General features: G+C 52.7%; 9 protein-coding genes across 9 annotated transcripts; 5 read left to right on the top strand and 4 right to left on the bottom strand.

Moving 5' to 3' along the window:
* Positions 1-580: 580 nt before the first annotated feature.
* Positions 581-1,129, bottom strand: AB675_10298 (uncharacterized protein; the record flags this gene model as incomplete). Its single annotated transcript, XM_018139059.1, has 1 exon — positions 581-1,129. One exon carries the CDS (start codon positions 1,127-1,129, stop codon positions 581-583), a length of 549 nt encoding a protein of 182 aa, XP_017997405.1.
* Positions 1,130-3,171: 2,042 nt separating this feature from the next.
* Positions 3,172-3,951, top strand: AB675_10299 (Pathogenesis-related protein 5; the record flags this gene model as incomplete). Its single annotated transcript, XM_018139060.1, has 1 exon — positions 3,172-3,951. The coding sequence occupies one exon, from the start codon at positions 3,172-3,174 to the stop codon at positions 3,949-3,951; it is 780 nt and encodes a 259-aa protein (XP_017997378.1).
* Positions 3,952-4,805: 854 nt separating this feature from the next.
* Positions 4,806-6,196, top strand: AB675_10300 (uncharacterized protein; the record flags this gene model as incomplete). Its single annotated transcript, XM_018139063.1, has 4 exons — positions 4,806-4,868; positions 4,917-5,113; positions 5,172-5,617; positions 5,676-6,196. 4 exons carry the CDS (start codon positions 4,806-4,808, stop codon positions 6,194-6,196), a joined length of 1,227 nt encoding a protein of 408 aa, XP_017997341.1.
* Positions 6,197-7,515: 1,319 nt separating this feature from the next.
* AB675_10301 (Hexose transporter 2) lies at positions 7,516-9,464 on the top strand (the record flags this gene model as incomplete). The annotated part of the gene is made up of 4 exons (XM_018139064.1): positions 7,516-8,520; positions 8,577-8,855; positions 8,911-8,990; positions 9,080-9,464. The coding sequence occupies 4 exons, from the start codon at positions 7,516-7,518 to the stop codon at positions 9,462-9,464; spliced, it is 1,749 nt and encodes a 582-aa protein (XP_017997390.1).
* A 498-nt stretch (positions 9,465-9,962) lies between these two features.
* Positions 9,963-11,285, bottom strand: AB675_10302 (Trichothecene 3-O-acetyltransferase; the record flags this gene model as incomplete). The annotated part of the gene is made up of 1 exon (XM_018139065.1): positions 9,963-11,285. The coding sequence occupies one exon, from the start codon at positions 11,283-11,285 to the stop codon at positions 9,963-9,965; it is 1,323 nt and encodes a 440-aa protein (XP_017997312.1).
* Positions 11,286-12,518: 1,233 nt separating this feature from the next.
* AB675_10303 (Soluble epoxide hydrolase) lies at positions 12,519-13,684 on the top strand (the record flags this gene model as incomplete). Its single annotated transcript, XM_018139066.1, has 3 exons — positions 12,519-12,798; positions 12,989-13,107; positions 13,172-13,684. 3 exons carry the CDS (start codon positions 12,519-12,521, stop codon positions 13,682-13,684), a joined length of 912 nt encoding a protein of 303 aa, XP_017997442.1.
* Positions 13,685-13,903: 219 nt separating this feature from the next.
* AB675_10304 (uncharacterized protein) lies at positions 13,904-14,788 on the bottom strand (the record flags this gene model as incomplete). Its single annotated transcript, XM_018139067.1, has 1 exon — positions 13,904-14,788. One exon carries the CDS (start codon positions 14,786-14,788, stop codon positions 13,904-13,906), a length of 885 nt encoding a protein of 294 aa, XP_017997445.1.
* A 665-nt stretch (positions 14,789-15,453) lies between these two features.
* On the bottom strand, positions 15,454-17,252 carry AB675_10305 (putative amino-acid permease; the record flags this gene model as incomplete). Its single annotated transcript, XM_018139068.1, has 5 exons — positions 15,454-15,820; positions 15,889-16,213; positions 16,269-16,472; positions 16,518-16,912; positions 16,969-17,252. 5 exons carry the CDS (start codon positions 17,250-17,252, stop codon positions 15,454-15,456), a joined length of 1,575 nt encoding a protein of 524 aa, XP_017997391.1.
* A 1,517-nt stretch (positions 17,253-18,769) lies between these two features.
* AB675_10306 (uncharacterized protein) lies at positions 18,770-20,076 on the top strand (the record flags this gene model as incomplete). The annotated part of the gene is made up of 2 exons (XM_018139069.1): positions 18,770-19,303; positions 19,351-20,076. 2 exons carry the CDS (start codon positions 18,770-18,772, stop codon positions 20,074-20,076), a joined length of 1,260 nt encoding a protein of 419 aa, XP_017997410.1.
* Between the last annotated feature and the right edge of the window lie 615 nt (positions 20,077-20,691).

Below are 20,691 nucleotides of genomic sequence, written 5' to 3' on the forward strand. Positions count from 1 at the left end.
TTCAGTTGCCTTTTTTGAGTTGATTTGTCCACAATTTCGCTGTTAAAGCAGCAACCGCTAGATGTTTCTTTGCACTTCATCCAAAGATGACCTCCTTTTCTCAATCCCTTCTTGCTTGTTGATTTGATGTGTGGTGATTGTGGTATGATTTGTAGTCGCTGTAGTATAATGTGTTCGCCGATGTGAGGACACGTGTCGAGTTTGTGGGGACACGTGTCACTTTTTGTGAGCGGCCGCGGTGCCAGCGATAGCACCTTCTCAGTGTTCGACTGAAATAGTTGTTTTCTGCCAGTTGAGGTGGCAAATTTGGATCGTGTAGCATCGTCGTTGTAGCAAGATCGTAAATTTGACTCGAATCGAGCCGATCCTGGTGACAATGTAGAGACCAACCGCAGACTTGTTTGATCTTGTTGTGATGTGATTCTAAGTGATTTTCCACGCCAAATCCACAATGGTGTGATGTTGATGTGGGATTGGCGTCGATGAGAGCGGCGATTCGACGTGTTTTTGCTGTGCGAATCTTGTAGTTTGTGTGGCTTCTCTCCAGTTTCTGTGCTCGAAGGAGTTCTGACTTTCAAGCCTATGCTCTCCAGTTGGTGGAGGTCTCCCAGCTGGGCTTTGTGAGTTGCCCGCCTAGGCGGCTGTCCTGCGACCGAGATCTTGTGATTGATCTCCATGGCTGGTTCGAGCCTCTTGCCGCTTCCGCCTCTGGGAGAGAAGCACAACGACGCCAGTTAGACGACGTCAAGTAAGAATCGGAATTTGATCGTGGTCGGCCTGTGGGGCGAGAGAAAGTCGTTTGGATGTCTTTGAGCACTTGTATGATGTGCTCGTGCTTCTCGTCTGAGTTTTTCAGTGCTCTGTGGTGCTCTGCACACGCTTCCCGGCCACGTATAGCAATGTCAAGACTTTTGGTGATCTCGACGGGTATGTTGACACGCTTCTGGACCACCTCTTCGGCCAATCTTCTGCAGTATTCGAGTGAATGTGTCTTGCTGCCATCGCGAGGCTCGTACAGTATATGACGGAGCCAGTTGAGAGCGATATCTGTGTATGGCTTGTATTCTCCGTAGACAGCTCCGTACTGCTCGTCGGTCATCACGGCGGGAGAGATGGTAATAGCGTCCATGATGATGGAGGTCGAGCTGGAAGCAGTCTGATCCCGGGTTAGCGAGGAGCGGCAGGACTGGTACAGTCACGCTACCTAACGTATTATAGGAGTAGTCAGATGTTGTTGCTGTGTGATAGCAGTTGAGTGTGTGTAGCTAGAGTGCAGCACTTGTGCTGCTGTTCTGGTTCTGATATCGAGATCAAAGAATGTTGTGTCAAGAGTGCAACGGTGGGAGAAACAAGAGCTGCAGAAGAAGGGTGGAGCGGAGGTCTTGGAAGCGTCGAGAACCGAGGCAGCATCCTTCATGCAGTCCTGCAGCGGCTGAAGCAGCAGCGGACGATTGTCGTCAAGCATTTTCTCAACGAACTTTCATCGCATCGGACGGAGCTCCCATTGGATAGGAAACAGCCCAAAGCCCCCCCCCATACGAAGAAGCCTCGGCGGAGTGGGGGCCTCAATCAAGGTCGGCAACGACGCGGGGGGTTTCGGATCAGGTTCACGATCAGAGAATCTGGTAGCCGTGAATGCCTTTGATTGTTCTCCTCTGACGTCTCTGCAGCGAGCTTGAGCGAGGTCCGGTTGACGAGATATCTGAATTCGCTGGGAGTACTGTGGACCTCCTCTAGCCAGCCGAAGCTTGAATGACGCGGTCCTGTAGATTCATTTCCAGATAATGGTTTCCACATGAAGGGCCTCGTCGTTGGAGTGACTTCCTCCACGGACCATGCCAGCTTGTATCGGTCTTCGTAAAACGGCCTGCTTCATATTTCCCCGCTGAGTCCGCAGGTACCTACCACTCTCTTATAGGCTCCAATTGCACGATTGCTTCATGTCTCCTGTGATTTTTGAGGTCGTCCGGAGCATGCCGAGGGCGTTCAGGTCTTGCGACCATTTTGCCATTTTGGTGCATGTGAGTACTGTTAACCGACCTTGAACACGGTCCTGTATATTTGTTTCGGTTTCGAGGGTTCCTTCATAGCACATACTTATGACGCAGGCAGAACATGTCACTCGAGACGCTTGGCGCCACGATTTGCAGCCGCCGGCGGACATTTTGTGGAGGGGGAACGTAATGGTTTATATAAGTATACAAGGTACTCCAGCAGAGTTTGACGCTGAAAGGAAGAAGGGAACCTTAGCGTGCGATAGGGGCAGACCGTAGGTAGTAACGCTTGTAGTCTCCGCCATAACTTGGCGTGGTTGCTCCAAATTCCGCTCAAGTTTCAAGCCTGAATCGCGGAACGGGCGACGCGCCCCTGGGAAAAATGACGTCGCTACTGCCACTGCAACTTGCAATTAACATGGTCCAAACTTGCAAGCGAGCCAAGTGGCAGTCGCCAGTGGGAAGTATCCTTGATGGCGCCCTTCTTATCGTTGTGCTCGGCTGACTGTGCAGTCTTGTACCATCCTCACTGCTATCCACCAAGCATCCTTATCAGCACGTCTACTTGATCGCCCTTCTTTTCAACTCTTGCTTGAGCGTCCAGAATGCGTCTCAGCAGTCGATGCCCGGAGAGCCTCCCAGACCTACACTTGTGAATCGCACACATCGAACCCGTGATCACCTACATCCCGCCATGGCGTCCGACGCGGCCCTGCCCAGGCGTCGGCGCAGTCAACAAACCTGTCGACGATCCGGCACAGCAAGCATCGGTCAGAGACTGGCCATACTATATGCTGCGATGATGAGTCTACCAACAAGTCAAGCATTGCACCACATGAGGCAGCCGGTCATACATACTGTCAACCGCCGCGACTCAGACATACCACTGCATGTCACGAATCAATGCAACGAGGAAATATATCCAGCAATCTTGACGCAAGCTGGCACGGGACCGCCCTCTTCGGGCTTCCGCTTGGTGCCAGGCAATTCCACGAAGATGACAGTGAGCGCAAATTGGCAGGGTAGGGTATGGGCGCGGACGAATTGCACGTTTGATGCCAATGGCAATGTACCTGCGTCTAGTCAAGGCGGGTCTCCGTGCTCAACCGGCGATTGTGGGCAGTTCGTGCAATGTCAGGGTGCTGGGAATCCGCCGGCCACACTTGCTGAGTTCACCATGTCGTCAGCCTCGCAACAGACCTTCTATGACATATCAATGGTGGACGGCTACAATCTACCCATGGGCATCAAGTTGCTAGCATCGGAGTCGTCCAACCGCAACATCTCCGACATCCCACCAAATCTAACGAATCCTGTCTGCATCGGCAGCACGGCGCTGCTCGAACCTATCGGCTCAACATCTGACGCGCTGTTTAGTACCAATGCGACGTATCCGATACCTCTCGAACAATCCTTGAGCTCATCATTTGTGTCGTCGTGGTGCCCCTTCCCATTGCTTGCATTTCCACCAGAAAAGCCAGGCGATGGTGTATATCCCTATCCGGACGACAATATTCATAGGCCGTTGTTCAGCCCATGCTTTTCAGCGTGCGCAAAATGGAATCTCGATCGCTACTGTTGTGCTGGCAATCATGACTCGCCAGGGACATGCAAGCGCAGCTATTATTCGACTCAGGCCAAGAAAGTATGTCCCGATGCCTACAGCTTCGCCTATGACGACAAGAAGAGTACATTCATCGTGCCGGAAGGAGGAGGTTATGAGGTCGTATTCTGCCCGCGTGGAAGGAGCAGTAACATCCTTGCTACTCTCGGACCTGAGATGCAAGTGGTTGCTCAGACTGGACAGGTCACAAGAGATGTCGAAGATAAGGCGAGTGATGCTGATTACATTGCTAAGCGGAACGATGCGGGCAAGGGACTTGCCGCTGAACGGCTGCCCAGTGACAGTTTGATAGCGTTGGCAGTGCTGCTGGGTTGGATATGTTTGTCATGGTAGATGACAAGCGTTACTTTATCAGCGACAGTTTGCGTCATGTTCAGGCAAATAGGATAAGCAGATCCAGCATGCTATGAGCCTTGCTATTCATATACCTAAAGTTGTGGAGATCCCAGGCGCATTCAGATGTGCTTACGAGTTCCTAGGTACTGAGCAACCTACGACCCGCCAAGCCTTTACTTGACACAACTTTAGAGCCCATGAAGAGGTTCCTTGCTTTACACCTTACCGCCTTGAGCACCTCCGCTCTTGAGTGCCGACGTTGGCGCATCCGACGCTTTTCAGAAAGGGTTCTGCAATAGTAGGCTCGACGTGCCTTTGGCTGACGTCATGCTGAAGCGGACCAGAACACTCTCACATTCCTGAGCTTCCCACGCGTGTTCCTGACGACGAGTCTCGAGGGTATTCATTCGACTCTATGGCTGTAGGAAGTTGCAGGAAGTTGCCGTCCTGGCATCTTGGGCGGGATCTGGACTGTCGCGCAATGAGCAGCACCTCGCAACATCAGTCGTGTCAAGACACCAGCCACCTACGCCAGTGAAACTGCCACCTCCAGCAATGTGCTTGAGCACGGATCACTTATTGCTCGCCCTTGACAGGACGCCAAATGGCAACATGGAGATTTCCGGACGATCGTGATCACAGGCCAATGAAGTAATTGATCCAAAACGCCAGTCTGCAATTCAGGGTGGAACGATGGCCAGCCCCGCGCCCTGTTGGGGGTCCAGCTCGACGCCATGGCTTGGGTCTGGAGCTGGAGATGATCAACGAGGATTCCCGTTCTTAAGAGACCGCCTTTTCGCGATTTCGCTGGCCATTGAAGGCATGCACGTTGCACGTAGATATGCAGCAGCATGGGCACCATATTCCTCAAACCAGACTTCGAACTCGTGCATTCGAGCGAGACAGACATCAAGGTACGTCCCAAGCCGGTACCTTCGTCCTCAATTCTCACCATGCGGCAGATCGCGTCCATTGCTTGGGGCTGGCAACTCGGATTCAGTGTCTTGACTGCCGCAAAGGCCGCCGCGCAGGCCATCCGAATATGGAGGCGAACAGACCGAGTGACAGGATATGTGATCATGGTGTGGGCAGAGATTCTCAGCAACGTGATCTGGGGACTGCTCACCTGGCTATACTTGAATGCCATCATTCCGCCTTCGTGAGTGGCACCTGGCATCTAATAGTCTTAATTCATACATGGACTGATGGCTGTACAGCTTCACTCTCTTCTTCGTTATCGTTTTGCTTTGGTGCATTGAGCTACACTGTCTGGTGCAGATCATTGTCAATCGACTGTCGCTGCTCATACACTGTCCGACACGGATATCCTGGATCAAGTGGGGTTGCTTTGGATACATCTGCCTCTTTAACACCACAGTGATGATCATCTGGATACCCGCTCAGCTTCAGTACCAGCCATGGCACAAGATTAACCTGGTCTGGGATCGTGTCGAAAAAGGGGCGTTCTTGATTCTCGATGTCAGTCTGCATGTCTACTTCGTATACCTCGTCAAGACGAAGCTCATTTCCGGCGGCCTTCGGAAGTACTGGCCATTGTTCCGGTTTAATGTGGCCACGATATTTATTTCGGTTTCAATGGACGTTCTGATCATTGCGATGATGTCGATGCATAATCCTCTGATGTATATGCAGTTTCACCCAGGTAGGCGAATACCTCAGAAGACTACTGCTTGACGTCGGATGCTGACTGCTATAATCAGTGGCATACATGATTAAACTGAACATCGAGATGAATATGGCTCATCTGATCGGCAAGATAGCACGGTCACACGATAATTCGAGCTTTGAGCTCAGCGACGCCACAAGTGCTCCGTCCCGACAGGTTGATGCAACAAAGGAGCGTGTGATCGGCGCAGGTGGAGGATACTCCCTAGCAAAGTCTTCCGTCCCCATGAACAAGTTCCGGCTTGGCAGCATTGGCTTGAAAGGCTTCGATCCTTCGATGTCAGAGGTCGCAGACTATCCCAGCGACCGGTATGCTGCGTGGGTAACCTCTGCACCCCACGGTGCAGACCTGACCAGAGACTCCTACGTTCGGGACAAGAGAACCTTGCGGCGCTCTAGCAAGTGGAGGAAGACCAAGTCGGACGACACCGTGCTGCTGTCTTCTCTCAGCTTGTCCAGGATCAGCAAGGACACAGATGTGACGGTCGTTGCAGAAGATGCTAGTGACGAGGTAGAGCCTACCAACGGATGGCGAGGAGATAATGCGCTGGTGTGACAAGAAGGATCCTTTCTCATTTACGGCCTAGCAATGAATGTATCATAACACAATCATCGCTCGTCGAGCAGATTGAATCTCCAGTCTTCCGGGAAGCGCTGATATGTGATTGTTCCGATCAGATCTTCTACCCATGATCGCGCATTACTACCTAACCACCAACTACATGTGCCATAGGCGTACAGACACTCCCAGGCAAAATCATCGGACACTTGAGACACTCTAGGTGCCGGAGACTCGAGTCATTGAACACTCCTGACATTGGAGCAAGCATTCACCAAGCGGTCTTGAAATCTGCAAGCACTTTGTTAGCGGGGATTTCGCTTCGTCAGTGGCGGTCGTCATCCGATGCAGCCGCAGTGATTCTACGTCATTTTCGAGAAACTCGACCCACTGGCCGTTTGTTCCTGCCCTAACCTACACCATTTCTTGCTAGCGAGGTGCACCATAGTCTACACTTATACCTTCTTGCGGCTGAGAGAAGGTGTAAATGTACTACAAGGCGAAGGTCAATAGAGGTCCGGTGCCTCCAGAGACTCGAGAAGTCACCTTGGAGGGAATCCTCGTATGCCCAAGACCGGCGGTAACCTGTGCTGCTCGCGTCTCCATTCGTCAGGTACACGTCTCACTGAAGCAAGATCTATCCGCTTGATGCGAGATCCAAAGACAAGTGTGTCATCGAGCACCGGGCAGGCGTAGTAAGCACCAGTGTTCTCTGGGGTAACTGCTACGTCGGCTACACGGACAATGCGGGCACATCCAAAACCTTGCTGCTGGCTCATTGCCGCTGTACTCCCAGCAACTTTGCGTATCTGCCAGATGCTGAGCGCATACATCGGCATCGCTTCCTTACTGGCTACGATGCCCGTGTATGTCGCGTTATGCAATCGCGAAAGTCCGGGTCAGTGCCCCCAGGCTAGGGCAATAGCTGTTTGGCTCTGCATCCTTGCAGACTCAGCTGGTCGCGTGGCCTGCAATTCGCCCCAGAAGAATGCCGAATACGGCTACTCTTCCCATACTAACAGAACCTGCCTCCTCCACCATGACCTCATGCAAGCAAACGCCTTCTGTTATTATACTACCAGCTGCCACTTGCCTTCTGCCTCGGCGTAGCAGGACGTAGATCATAAGCAAGCAACATTCCACATGGGCCGCGCATCCTACCTACTTGACATACGCTTAGACGCGTTCACGATCTCGCCCTCTTAACGCTGTCTATCGCCGTCGAACGGCCTGCCTCTTATTCAGACATTGTGCGCGTCTCGCTATAAGGTTTACCGCATTCAGTACGATAGAGAGGACTCTGTCGACCGCCCAACATGAAAGGGCTCAGCTTTGGCAACAAGGTGTACTTCGACAAGTACAACCCTGACTCCGAGAAAGGCACCGATGTTCGCAGATCTCTGGCACACCTGGACTATAGCCCGCTCCCGCGGGTTACAGGCAGGTCCTTCATGATGGGCGTCCTCATCTCAATGGGAGGATTGATTTTTGGGTACGACACAGGACAGATTTCTGGATTTCTTGAGATGCCGGACTTCCTGGAACGCTTCGGTCAGCGAAAGGACGATGGCACTCCCTACTTCAGTGATGTGAGGTCTGGGCTGATCGTGGCATTGCTCTCGATTGGTACTCTTTTCGGAGCTCTGATCGCGGCTCCGGTCGCCGACAAGATTGGACGCCGTCTGTCGGTCACTCTTTGGTCCATTGTTGTATCCGTGGGGTTCGTCATCCAGATCAGCGCCAATACTGCGTGGTACCAGGTCATGATTGGGCGCTTCATCAGCGGCCTCGGTGTTGGCGCTCTTTCGCTGCTTGTTCCAATGTACCAGGCCGAGACAGCACCGCCATACATTCGCGGCGCCTTGATCTCGACATATCAACTCTTCATTACGCTCGGCATCTTCCTTGCCGCTTGTTTCAACTTCGGCACCTATGAGCACCAGAGAAACAACTCTGGTTCTTGGCGAATCGTCCTTGCCCTCGGGTGGGTGTTTGCTCTTATACTAGGAGTCGGCATTCTCGCCTTCCCTGATACCCCTCGCTACGATTACCGCCAAGGTCGTGTAGATAAGGCGAAGGAGACCATGATGAAGGTCTTTGGGGCTCCAGCGCACCACTATGCTGTACACAGCGAACTGGAGGAGATCGAAGCGAAACTTCGTGCTGAAGCTCAGATCACGCATGGTCCCATTCGAGAGTACATCAATATGTTTCGAGCACCTCGTATGGGGTATCGCATTCTCCTTGGTGTTGTTCTACAAATGTTCCAGCAACTCACCGGTGCTAATTACTTCTTCTATTACGGGACCACTATCTTCAAGGTAGGACAGTCGACTCGATTGACTTGCTATGAGGTACTGACACATGTTTTCTACAGGGCGTCGGAATCAACAACTCTTATGTCACTCAGATGATCTTGAACGGTATCAACTTTGGAGTGACCTTCATTGGTCTTTACTTGGTCGAACACTATGGTCGTCGCAAGTCCCTCATCGGAGGCTCGATATGGATGTTTGTGTGCTTCATGATCTTCGCGTCGGTCGGACATTTTGCTCTTGATCAGGAAGACCCGTCTCGGACCCAATCAGCTTCCACTGCTATGATTTGTTTCGCCTGCTTCTTCATCCTGGGATTTGCCACGACCTGGGGACCTATGGTGAGTTCATCTCAAATGGAATCGTCCGAGACCACTGTTCTGATCCACATTCCAGGTCTGGGCCATCATTGGAGAGCTATATCCCTCCCGCTATCGTGCTAAGAGTATGGCATTGGCGACCGCATCAAATTGGCTGTAAGTATACACCTTTTCCCACCTCTACCTGACAGTCTCGGATCCATTTCACGCACGACTCATACGAGGCCTTTGCTGACATAGCACAGATGGAACTTCCTGATTGCTTTCTTCACTCCATTCATCACCAAAGCTATCGACTTCCGCTACGGCTATGTCTTCGCCGGCTGCAACCTGGCAGCAGGCTTCCTTGTCTACTTCTTCGTTCTGGAAGGCCAAGGCCGTACATTGGAAGAGCTCGATACCATGTACATCGAGAAGGTCGTGCCCTGGAAGAGCAGCAAGTGGATTCCACCCAGCAAGGAAGAGATGAGCCGCATCCGCAAGGAGGCAGGCACAGAACTGTCGCCAGATGGTGCAGGTGGTGTCGACAATCGAGGCACGCTTTCGGGCGAGACGGAAAGGGCAGATGATGGCTTTGCGAGGAAGGAGTCTGCAGGAGACGCGGGTGTTGGTCACCAGGAAAGAGTTTGAGCGTCTCACATTTCGGAAGGGCGAGGAAGATGCGAAACATTTATCGTTGTAATTCAGGTGGCTTGATGTTAGTGGTATACGTTGCTGACAAGTCTACCTCGAGCCTGTGGGAACAAGCATGTAATACTTCTGAATAGCAGCGAACGAGCTCCATGGAATTTTCGTGTCGCCTCTCCAGTGCTAAGTACCATCGAAGACCTTCGGTCGTGAACGGCAAGGGCGACTGACACAGTGCGAAAGTGTAGTCGGGACTGAGGACTGCTCGCATTAAACCGGGTGACAGAGCGGCGGGTATCTATACCAAGCCGTATGACCAACATATAATTCTGCGTTTCATCTACTCCTCACCATTCAGTCCAATTGACCTGCACTTGCGATACCGTCACACATTCAGTGTGACAAGAGCATAGCATCGCTATGTACTTCCCTGTAGAGGACTTTCTGGGTCATTCGAAGGTTTCTTCTCGTTCATGCTGCTTCTACCTTCACACCTTCGTTTCAGCCAATGTACTCCGCATATTTGCACCACTCCTTGTCCTCCTGCAGTAATTTGTGATCGTCTGGCGTTGTGCAGATCGCCAAGTCCACGTCTCCGTCCCTTGTCAGAGGCAGAATATATGTCACTGGCGCCGGTGCCAAGTTTGGCCTCCTCACGAACCCAGGGTATCCGCCCATTTCCTCGCCGAAACTTGTGTTGCACAGTGGCAATTTCGCCCAGCTTGACACCACAAGGTCTTTGCCCATGCGGTTATCTGCGCCGTAGTAGTACTTCGTGCTATCATCGTCCAGGGCAAGTGCTGTCGCGAAGGAGCGGGCATAGTGTGTATCGATGTTCTTCAGATCTTTCCTCAGTTGTGCCGCTACTGTTACGAGGTCCGTATTGGGATAAAGGGTCGTGCTGGGTGAGCCGGCGGTGCTACCAAGATAGCGATCGCTGTAGCCACACTGTTCACGAATAGACATGGCCCGCTGCAGAACCACAGCCTCATCACCTTTGAGAACGCCCGCTGCAGCACGAACATTGGTGTGCGTTTGTACGTAGAAGGCGGTGATGGCGTCGTTCGTGGAGTAGGCTTTGCTGAGAGACTTCAGATGCTTCGCGTTGGCGGCGGACACTCGATAGTACACCCAGGGCATTGCGGCTTTCGGTGGCACAGGCGTCGGGTACTTGACTTGTAGCTGTGATGGACGGTGGAGACCCGCGAGAGAATGCGCCTGCTCGTCTTTGGTGATGAACTTGACGGTGTCGGGTGTGCGGTTACCTTCCCGCACGTCCTCGGGATCGAACGATTCATGGCGGAGAGCTTGGGCGAAGTACGTGATGATTCTACCCTGGCCTGTCATATCGGCACCTGTGTGCTGCGTAGAGAAGGCCAGGAGTAATCCGCCGTCGATATAGTTGGCTTCGATGACCAGGATCGGCCATGGCACGCTTTGCGGCATGTTGTAGCCCATTGGACTGGTAGAGACCAGGATGTCGCCATCGAGCATGGAGAAGGGCGCTTTGGCAGCGAGAATCTCATCATAGCTCGGACACAGCTCCGTGCAGTCCTTGGTCCGAACCAGACTTTTGCCTTCCTGTTCAGGGTATGGCACAATAGCGTACTTGCCCGATTTCGATTCTGTTCTGCCCTCAATTACGACCTGACCGGCGAGCCATGGAAAAGCTGTCGTGAGTTTCATGCTGGCGGCATCGAGTGCTGCGGCAGCTTTGTCTCGCGCATCATTAGCGACTCGAAAGCCAAGCACGATTATGGTGTAGGAATCGAAGGTGACCTGACCCAACGGGCCAGGTTGTCTGAATTCAATTGTTGAACCCATCTTTGCAGGATTCGACTTGTGTGACTGGAGCGCGAGCCTTTATAGATACTTCGTGTTTCTACCTGTATTTAGGGCGTCCAACGGGCAATGATCCGTCTGACCTTACCTCGCAGTCGCGGCGGCAAGGCCCCCTTTGACTCTGGTCTCTCACAAACTTAGATGCAGGCAGCTTCTGCCCCTCGTCTCGTGTCGTAGTTACAAGAGGCGCGGTCCGCACGATTGCCGAGCCGCTCGCCAACAACAGCGCCAGCGCACACAGCGTGCTGATACCCGAAGCCGGCGGTAGAACTTGTAGACGCTGCAATGTGTAGAAAATGCTCTTGATCTCGTGCTCCTGAATCACACGTGAGGGGTTGTCCTTTGGTTGCCTCCTTAGAACCTTGACAAGCGTCAGAAGCTTACCTACCTAAAGCAACACAGATGATACTATCAGCACGCCGGTGATTTGCAGACCTGTCTGCGAGTTGCCTTAGTTTGAGATCGGTGGCAGTCAAGGGACAAGTTCAAGCATTGCATCACTTGATAAGGCGCCGAAAGCAGAAGACGTGACTAAGATATTAGCGAAGTACCGCATTTTAAGAACTGCCGATTCAGACCCGCGCTCCTTCCTATCGCTACATACCTATCTGCTTGACACTAGTAGACATCGACCCGACGTGCTTGATCTTGCGCGTGTTTGCACCTTCTTGAAAGAGCGTCTTGATACAAATGCTGGGAAAGAGGACCTGCAATTCTGTGTTGCCATTGCTTCTGGTCATCGTTCCTGCCTCGTTGCTGACGCTTCTCGCCACACCAACGTCAGAATGAGCAGATTCTTTGTCTGTTGCCATAGTTGGCCTTGATCTGTCCTTCCGATCATTCATTGAGCACAGTGTTCAGCTGCCCGCATATCATATGGCGGCGCTGAAGCCTTGTTACGGATGCCCGTTATGGCAACCGGGCTCCAGAGCGCTTCTTATGTTGTGGCTAGGTGAGCTCCTGTCGTGGATGATTTACTTCACAGCGAGCAGTCTTCGTGAGCCCATCCATCCGAAACTGGGCATATCGCTCGCCCAACGGCTCAGTAGCTCACCTCTCTGCATGAGTCCTGAAACGAGTCAGATCAGAAACGTCAGAACCGCTTTGCTGGTGATGCAATCATTCTGCGGGGAACCACGTTTTGTGACCTGCGTTGCTCGCTGAGCTGTACAGCGTTTGTTTTGGTTATCGACGTTCAACAGGTTCGACTCAACGATGGTCGAGACATACGATCACTCTGGTCGCGCCGTCGCGCACCACCGGCTGCGCGTCAATGGCATTCGCATGCACTGCATCACTGCCGGCAGCGGACCAGCTCTAGTCCTTCTTCATGGTACTCCAAAGAATAGTTTCTATTGGCATAGGCTCTTCCCTTTACTGACGTCCCACTTCTCCGTTGTTGCGCCGGATCTACGAGGGTTTGGCTATACTGACAAGCCACCGGCGGCGGAGGGGTATGACTGTCTGACGAATGCTCATGATATTGCGGATCTGAGTGAGTCATGGTGGTTTTGTTTGACGAAGGAACCCCCGGACATGTTCTGAGCTCAATAGAGCCCAAGCGCGCCTTGTGGACAGTCAATTTCGGTGACCTGGCGGGAGACTTGCTGAAGGCATGGGGAGATTTGGCTTTAGTCGTTGTGCGAGGCGAAGCTTCGTTGAACTTGCTGACTGTGCTTGTCCAGTGACGCAGCTCGGGCACGAGAAGTTCTTCGTGCACGGAGAAGATCGAGGAGCCGAGTACGCTTACGCGGTCGCGGCCGCATACCGCGAGCGGGTCACCAAACTATCGTTTTGCGAGATGGTAGGTAGTCGTCGGATCCAGGCAACTCGCGGCTCATCACGAGGGTTTACTGACGAAAGCAAAGCTCCTCTCCGGACACGGTCTCGAAGAGTCATCATTCTTGACCAAAGAGAACTCAACAAGGCAATTCCGCAAGCAGGGCGTATGGTGTTGGCATCTAACGTTGTTCGCCTTGCCTCACGTCCCAGAGATGCTTATCACAGGCCGTGAACGAGAGTTCTGGGCTTTCTTCATGAAGCAAGAATGCTACAATCCAAATTTGATCACGGAGGAAATGCTCGATCACTGGACGGACTGCGCAAGACAGCCGGGCGGGCTGACTGGGATCTTCGAGACTTATAGATCAGTATTCAAGAATGCGGAGATCAACATCGAGTCTGCGAAGAAGAAGCTGACCTGTCCGGTAATGACAATTGGCGCACCGGAGTTCTTCGGACCGTTGGTAGAGGACAACATGAAGCTGGTCGCCGAGAATGTGCAACAGGCAGAGATCTTTGAGGAGTGTGGACACTCTCTAGCTCTCGAAAAGCCAGAGCGGCTTGCCGAGAGCCTGGAGAAGTTCATGCTGGGAAAGTGAAGGACGCGGAGCAGTGGCGATGTAATTTTGTCTCAACAGGATTTCAGTCGTTGTCTGATGCCTCTGAGCTGCCCATGCTCCTAGTCAGGACCAGCCCATCTTGAACATAAATGTCGGCCACAAGGATCATGCCCATGGCGCTACCTACTATCCCAGCCGAATCTGACACCAAGAGCCGGAGATCCATCGAGAAATAGCCCGCCTCGCGCCGAGCGAACGTTACATCGACATTTCCAGATCCTTCATGGTTTCAGCCAATTGAGCTGTATTCCAAGCATGCTTAACACTCTTGTGGGTATCCTCAGGATACTCGATCAGTGCAGCCCACCAATCCGGTTCCTGTGACTGTCCAGTATCACCCAAGAGCCCATGATAGTCTGTGTTCGCGATGGCATGGATGGCTAGCTCCTCGTTGTACCCTAGTCTCCAAAGATGTCGCAGAGCATGGAGTGCTAGGACGGCCGCGGGTGGTGCTTCGAGGAGGCCACTCTCGGCATCCAGAGCATTTACGAATTGATCGTACGTCGAACAAAGCGCTTCTTCGAGCCCATCTGTCATCAATCGGAGATGATGTATCTTGTTGAGTGGCCTCTTAAGAAGTATCTGCAGATATGGCTTGTCACTGCCACGGACTGTACAGTGACCAAAGCCCTGGCCCAATGCTCCAAATTCGGCATCCATGTTGATATGGTCTATGATTTTGGAAGATAGGTCGTTCATGATGCAGGCTGCTTTCCAAGCTTCGACAATGAGCGCTGGGCTTGAACGTGAGTGCTCCAGAGCGATGGCTCCGATGACATGGAATAGTGAATAGCCGTCATGGCAGAGCTTGTCCAGCGCATATGTCACGAGAGCACGTGCTGCGTGATCCAGTAGCGGTATGGTCTCGTCCTTGACGCCGTCCATGCACTTCCTCGCCATGTTCAAGAGTCTAACAAGCAGCTGTGACATTTGCTCCTCACCACAGCTGGTAAGTGCGACATCACAGCTACTTGGCAGACAGTCGTCCAGGATCACTGTCTGGATTTGACCGTCCCGCTCTCGGATACTGATGTCCTCGAGCGCCTTGACGAGCTTTTCGTACTCGGTTGTTGATTCGGACATTTCATCGGGTGCAGTTCGTAGATGACCTCGATCGTGTGTAGATGTCCGGGGTTGCTGGTGCTGGGTATTGCGGGTAGCTTATTGTGCCCATAGAAGTGGTACGCGGATGCGAACGCATGGAAAGGGGAACTGACAGGCCCTTGAGCATGCATTGAGGGCACCTACGATGAGGCAATCGTCCAGGGCAACGACCAGGCGACCTGCTCGCGCTGCTGTCACCATGAAAGGCAGCACGGCCGTCACACAGCAGGGCAGCTTTTCATCGCCCCGAGACATACCTGTCATCTCGAAAGGCATCTTTGTTGGTGACGAGCAGCTTCACGGGCTGAATAATTCCAGGCAACAACGCCCACACAGAATCCAAGCAACTGTGCGCATCGGACGGAAGTACAGAGCTGGAGGCGGACTTGCACAGGTTTCTACGAGAATATCCTCGTGCCTGCGGATCGAGTGCACGCTAATAGCTGATTCTTGTGTACAGACGTATATATAGTGGTCGCTTATCGAATGAAGCCAGATAAGTTACCGAAAATGGCGCCAGGTATTCTTTTGTAGCAGCTGCTCGGTTCTCCAATCTATGTTGTCTGGAGCAAATGGAGTATCAAAACATCAAACACCACAGATGCACAACGTGCCGTAGCAAGCCGTCTAACCGACTCGACCACTTACATCTCGCGTTTGATGAACACTGATGGCCCAACGTACTCCTTCCGAGCCTTCGCAAAGTAGTAGATGGTGGCAATCAACAACGTGCCGCCAAGCATTGTCGTTGACCAATTCATGTAGGCTGGTGTGACTGGTGTGGCTAGTGGCCAGGTCAAGAAGAAGATGATTGGCGCAAGGCAGGCTAGTGCACCAATGTTGATAGCCAGGCCAAATTTGCCCAGGGACCATCGTCTCGGTGGCAATGGTGGACCCCTGAGCCTGCGGTGGATCAAAGTTCCGATGGTCAGGAAATATGAGAGAAGCACAGCAACGGCGCCCAGCGACGTGATTGCGTTCAGAGCCACAGCGGAACCGAGGTTGACCAGACTGAGCAATCCTGAGATGGTGAGGGATACCGTGACAGCCGGCAGGGGAATGTTCCAACCAGGAGATACGCGGCTGAGCCAACGGTGGCCGGGCAATCCTTGATCACGGGCAAAAGCCAGATCTGTCGCGATGCAGCTGCAACTTCCGTGACGCCGCAAGCTGCAAGCATGATCGTGACGATCGCAACCATGACTGTTGTCCCGCCAGTCGATCGGGTGCCCTGAAAGATCATCTCAATGAATGGATAGCCTGTGGCCGAGGCTGCGACAGTCTCTGCGTCGCCCAGGCAGTAACAGATCGTGACAATGACGATGAGACTGAGGGTCGAATTGACCACCAACGAGCCCATGATGGCGCGTGGAAGAGTGATGGAAGCGTCTTTGATTTCCTCACCTGGAGTTGAACGTTAGTCTCACGCTGTGTGCCGGAACAAAGTAGATATTCTTACCCATGTGTACGGCGCAATCGTAACCGACCAGAACTGACATAGGAGCCAGCAACCCAATCATGGCCGAGAGACCTGTACTTGACCAACCTCCTGCATTTACGAAATTGAATAGAGCGTCGTCGGTTGATCGCCGTGGGGCCATGACCCAGAGAGGAATGATGACGGCGAAAAATCCAAGGATGTGCAGAATCAGAATCATGCCCTCTGTCTTGCGTTAGCGGAACCCGGTCAAGAAGTACTTGATCATACCAATAATAGGCAGCCGATTTGCAAGCGCGGTGTTGAAGGTGATCGTGAACAAGACGATAGCGATTGTCAAAAGGGTACCGTGCCACCGCTCGAAGACGTAGTCGGGGTTGTTGAGTACAATCATTCCTTGGATGAGTGTGCCAACGAGGTAGCACACGCTGGCAAGGTAGACCTGCCAGCCGATAGCTGTGAGCCATCCGGAGTAGTAGCTGAGCACTTTCTGATAGCGAGGTGGTGCGAATTCGGAAACCCAGTGATATTGCCCGCCTGCTGTGGGTGACATCGAGGCCATTTCCGACAGACTGGCGTAGACCAGAGTCTGGCAAAGTACGCACCCCAAGAAACCCCAGAAGTACAGAGGTGTTCCTCCGTCAATGAGAGGGAAGTACAGGTATCTGTGAGCCTGTCAGCTGAGCTCCAGCGAAGGATGTGGCGACTTGCGTTAGAATACCTTCCCAGCTGGCCACGCAGGTGCAAGCAAATCCGAGCATGGTTATGAAGCTGAAGTTCCGCTGCGACGACATTAGCTTTGTCGCGCTTGCCTTGCGAACGAATACTCACGCGAAGCACCTGCTTCTTGCCCAAGTTTGTCATATCTCTTTTGTCCGCATCTGTTCCTCTGTATTTCGCGGGCACATTGCTGACGCCCTCGTCGAAGATCTTTGGCGAACCGGCATCATTGCCTGATACCTTGACGTTTGAGCCATCTTTGCTGGCTATGTGTAGTGCTTCCATGATGCAGTGCTATGAATGAACAGAAGCTATGCACAGGATCAAGCAGAGAATGCACCGTAGGAGAGACTAGAAGAAAGAAAGAACGTTCCTTACCTCGTGCATCATCGGTACATACGTCCCAAGCAATGCCATGTGGACTAGATGGATGCTGTGCCGGCTACGGCTTGTTTCCGATCCAACAAGTTGGACCCTTTCATTGTTGCCACGATGGCCGGCTCGTGAGGGACCAAGGCATGAATAAAGCTCAGTGGCTAGATTCTGCCGGCCCGATCCACTTCTGTGATCTCGTTGGATTCGAACGGAGATCATGGAATATCCTGGGTGCATGGCCCCGAGAAGCTTCCGTCTCGAAACAAGATGAAATTTTCGACCACTGCACAATGCGCGCAGTACTCCGTAGTATGCAAGTGAAACCAAGCTCTACCTCGGCCGATGGTGGGAATGATGGATACAGCGGACACTTGGCCCACTGATCCGGTCCAAGGCGGACTGAACTCAAAGGTTCTGAGTTTCTGGTACGCGGGCAGTGACATCGTGCAAACTCACGAGACACTCACATAATCACATTCCCGTGCTCCCAACTTCCCCTGAGCATACGCATTATTGAGAATGTTCTCAATGAGATGCGTTCATCTGGTTCTGGTGAGGTTGGTGTTGGGCAAAAAGGTGTAGTTGAGCTGTCGGAAAGCTTGGCAGAGACTCGCCTAGCCGCTATCTCGCTGCAGCTCGTGCTCTTTACTGCTTAAATTCATCTACAGTCTTCACATCCCATCTGCCGGTAACGCCGCGGCGCCGAGATCGCGCAATTCAAGATCCATGCCGCAGCCTCTGACACTACTCCAAGCAGTGTAAGATGTTGCCAGGTGAGTGTCTGGCCTCTGGAACTGCCGCAGCTCTTCTCCTGGATGGTGGCTTGACAGAGTTCAGCACACCTGTCGATCAGCAAAACCTTCACACAAAGTCAGTGCCTGCAAGTGGGGAGGCGCTCGAGCGAGAGAACGCTCAGACCCTGAAAGTGACGATGTTCGACTTGTACTGTGCTCGCTGCGTGGTGCGGTTGATGCCCAAGCAGGCTTGTACACCACTCCTTTGCTCTCCTGGGATCAGCCTGTGAACTCACAAAACTCTCGAAAGGCTCGTGCTGCTTCCCATTGGCAGCTGCCAAGCTTATCCAGTCTCGGGTTCTATGGTCCCGAAGTCTCTCAGTATTAGCCCGTACCCCCGGCCCCAGCACCCGATGCACTGGAAGCCCACGCTAACACACATGTAGCTCACGATACCCATAGAGACGGGACAGCGTTGTGAATAATTTGTGGCACTCGCGACACTGTACAAACGGTGGACCATCGGCTAACCCGCGATCAGGATTCAGGAGTGAAGATCACTCACTTGCCGGCTCGCCTCCTGATATCCTCCATCGTCCTCCATCATATAGTGAGAACCGATCTGGGGACGACTGCAATCAGGACTCAACTGCGCGGTCAAGATTTCGCAGAACATTCGTTCATACCGACAGTATGCTCGATCCAGAGTATACACTCCCAGAAGGCTTCGATCCGCCTTTGGCGGTTGTCACACCTAACGACCATTCAGCATATATCTATGTGGCATCAATACTGGGACTATGCTGCTTTCTGGTCTTCTGTGCAATCAGAGTCCTTGTTCGCTCTATGATCGCGGGAGGATTTGGAGTCGACGACTGGATCTACTATTCAGCAGCAGGCGTTGCGACCATACAGACTGCGATCGTGATAGGCGCATGTTCGAAAGGGCTTGGGACGACATTCGAGCTGTTGTCACAAGATGCACAAGCTCAGGTCCAACGAATGTATTACACGAGCAACTTGTTCTGGATGCTAGCAATCGGCATGGCTAAGATATCAGTAATTGCGTTTTTGTTCCGCATATCTAGGCTCAAGTCGCATCGGATCACATTCAATATCGCGGCTGGCGTAGTCGTGGCCTGGACCGTTGGCGGACTCCTTGCTCTGGCTTTCCAGTGCGATGTATCGCAACCATGGATAGTTGCTGGTGCAACTTGTTCAGGCACCGTAAGTTTCTCCCCTTTCATGGCGCTTGCAATTTTGACACGGCACAGGCTCTTCGGTGGCAGGTCATCAACGCTCTTGACATCGCCACAGAAGTCGCCATCATTGGCCTTGTTGTTTACTTGGTGTTTTCTCTCCAGACGCCATACTCCAGTAAACTCATGGTCGTCTTCATCTTCAGCTACCGCCTGCTGCTGCTGATATTCATTGGCTATCGGATGCATACGTTCGACAGCAGCGCTTACACCCGAGACCCTTTCCTCGCCAACGCTTCCTTCATCTCCTGGTCGCAGGCCGAGATATCAGCCAGCCTGATTACAGCCACTATACCGACGTTTAGGAATTTCCTGAAGAGCTTGAGTACCGGCTTCGGTGGCATTGGCGTCAGCAGTACCGATGGATACATCTACGGTTATGGCAGTCAAGGACGCACACGCATGAAGGCACCCGCGGGCGGCGCCGGATCCGGTTACCAGCTGTCCAAACTACAATCGACAAACCAGTCGCACAACAGAAGTATGCACGCTGCGGAGCCCGAAGAAGGCAACGACCTGTCTTTTCGGCCTCAAACCTCTCACGTCCAGCTCGATCCTCTGACAGGCCGGTCGGGTGGTAGTGCAGCGACCGCTCACTGGAGTGAGGGTACTACAGGGAGTGACACTGGCCCCAACGCCGACGCCGCCAGCATCGGTAGTGATGAAAGCCGCCGAATGATCATTCGGAAAGAGATGAACTATACAGTCCGCACAGAGCCGCGGGAGCGGTACGGTGCTTAAGAGTTGCCTAGTGTTTGATGTACGAATAGATGTTATGCCTCACGAATGATCTGAATCATTACGGACTGAAATCTCCCATTTCCCAAGCACTGATGATTTCGACAATCTTTCGAAAACTGATCGAGCATGCGCACGAGGTGCTCGGAAACGTATTCCATGTCAGCGTCTGGCCGTGCCGATCAGAGGCGCTTGCTCAATTGATCTTCAAACCGCACGTTGCCTAAGTTCGTATGCGCATGGCGCAAAGTTATTGCCGGACGCACATTTGGCCCCGACAAGTCTGCTGTCAAAGTCACTAGCTCAGGGCACAGAGTATTGACTTTGCAACTTGTTGAGACCGCCGCGACTGGTAGCCTCCACCCGAGCATTTCAGATCCTTAGCCCGCCGAGCAAGGACCGTGGAGTTCAATATCTCCTTCTGGCGCACCTATCGAAACGCAGGTCTCCGCCATGCCAATGCCAAAACACCTGCATAGGCCGGCGAGTCTTTGGTTCTTGACTCATTCGTGGTCCTGGAGATTCCGACGGAGAACACCCATGTTCTTCTGCGCCACGTTCGTCGAGGTTCCCGAGTCCCTTCTTGTGTAATCTACCTGTACGTATGTGGCAGTCCGA

The sequence above is a fragment of the Cyphellophora attinorum genome (genome assembly GCF_001299255.1).
Source record: "Cyphellophora attinorum strain CBS 131958 chromosome Unknown Contig24, whole genome shotgun sequence".
In the NCBI taxonomy this organism is placed as follows: Eukaryota; Fungi; Ascomycota; class Eurotiomycetes; order Chaetothyriales; family Cyphellophoraceae; genus Cyphellophora; species Cyphellophora attinorum.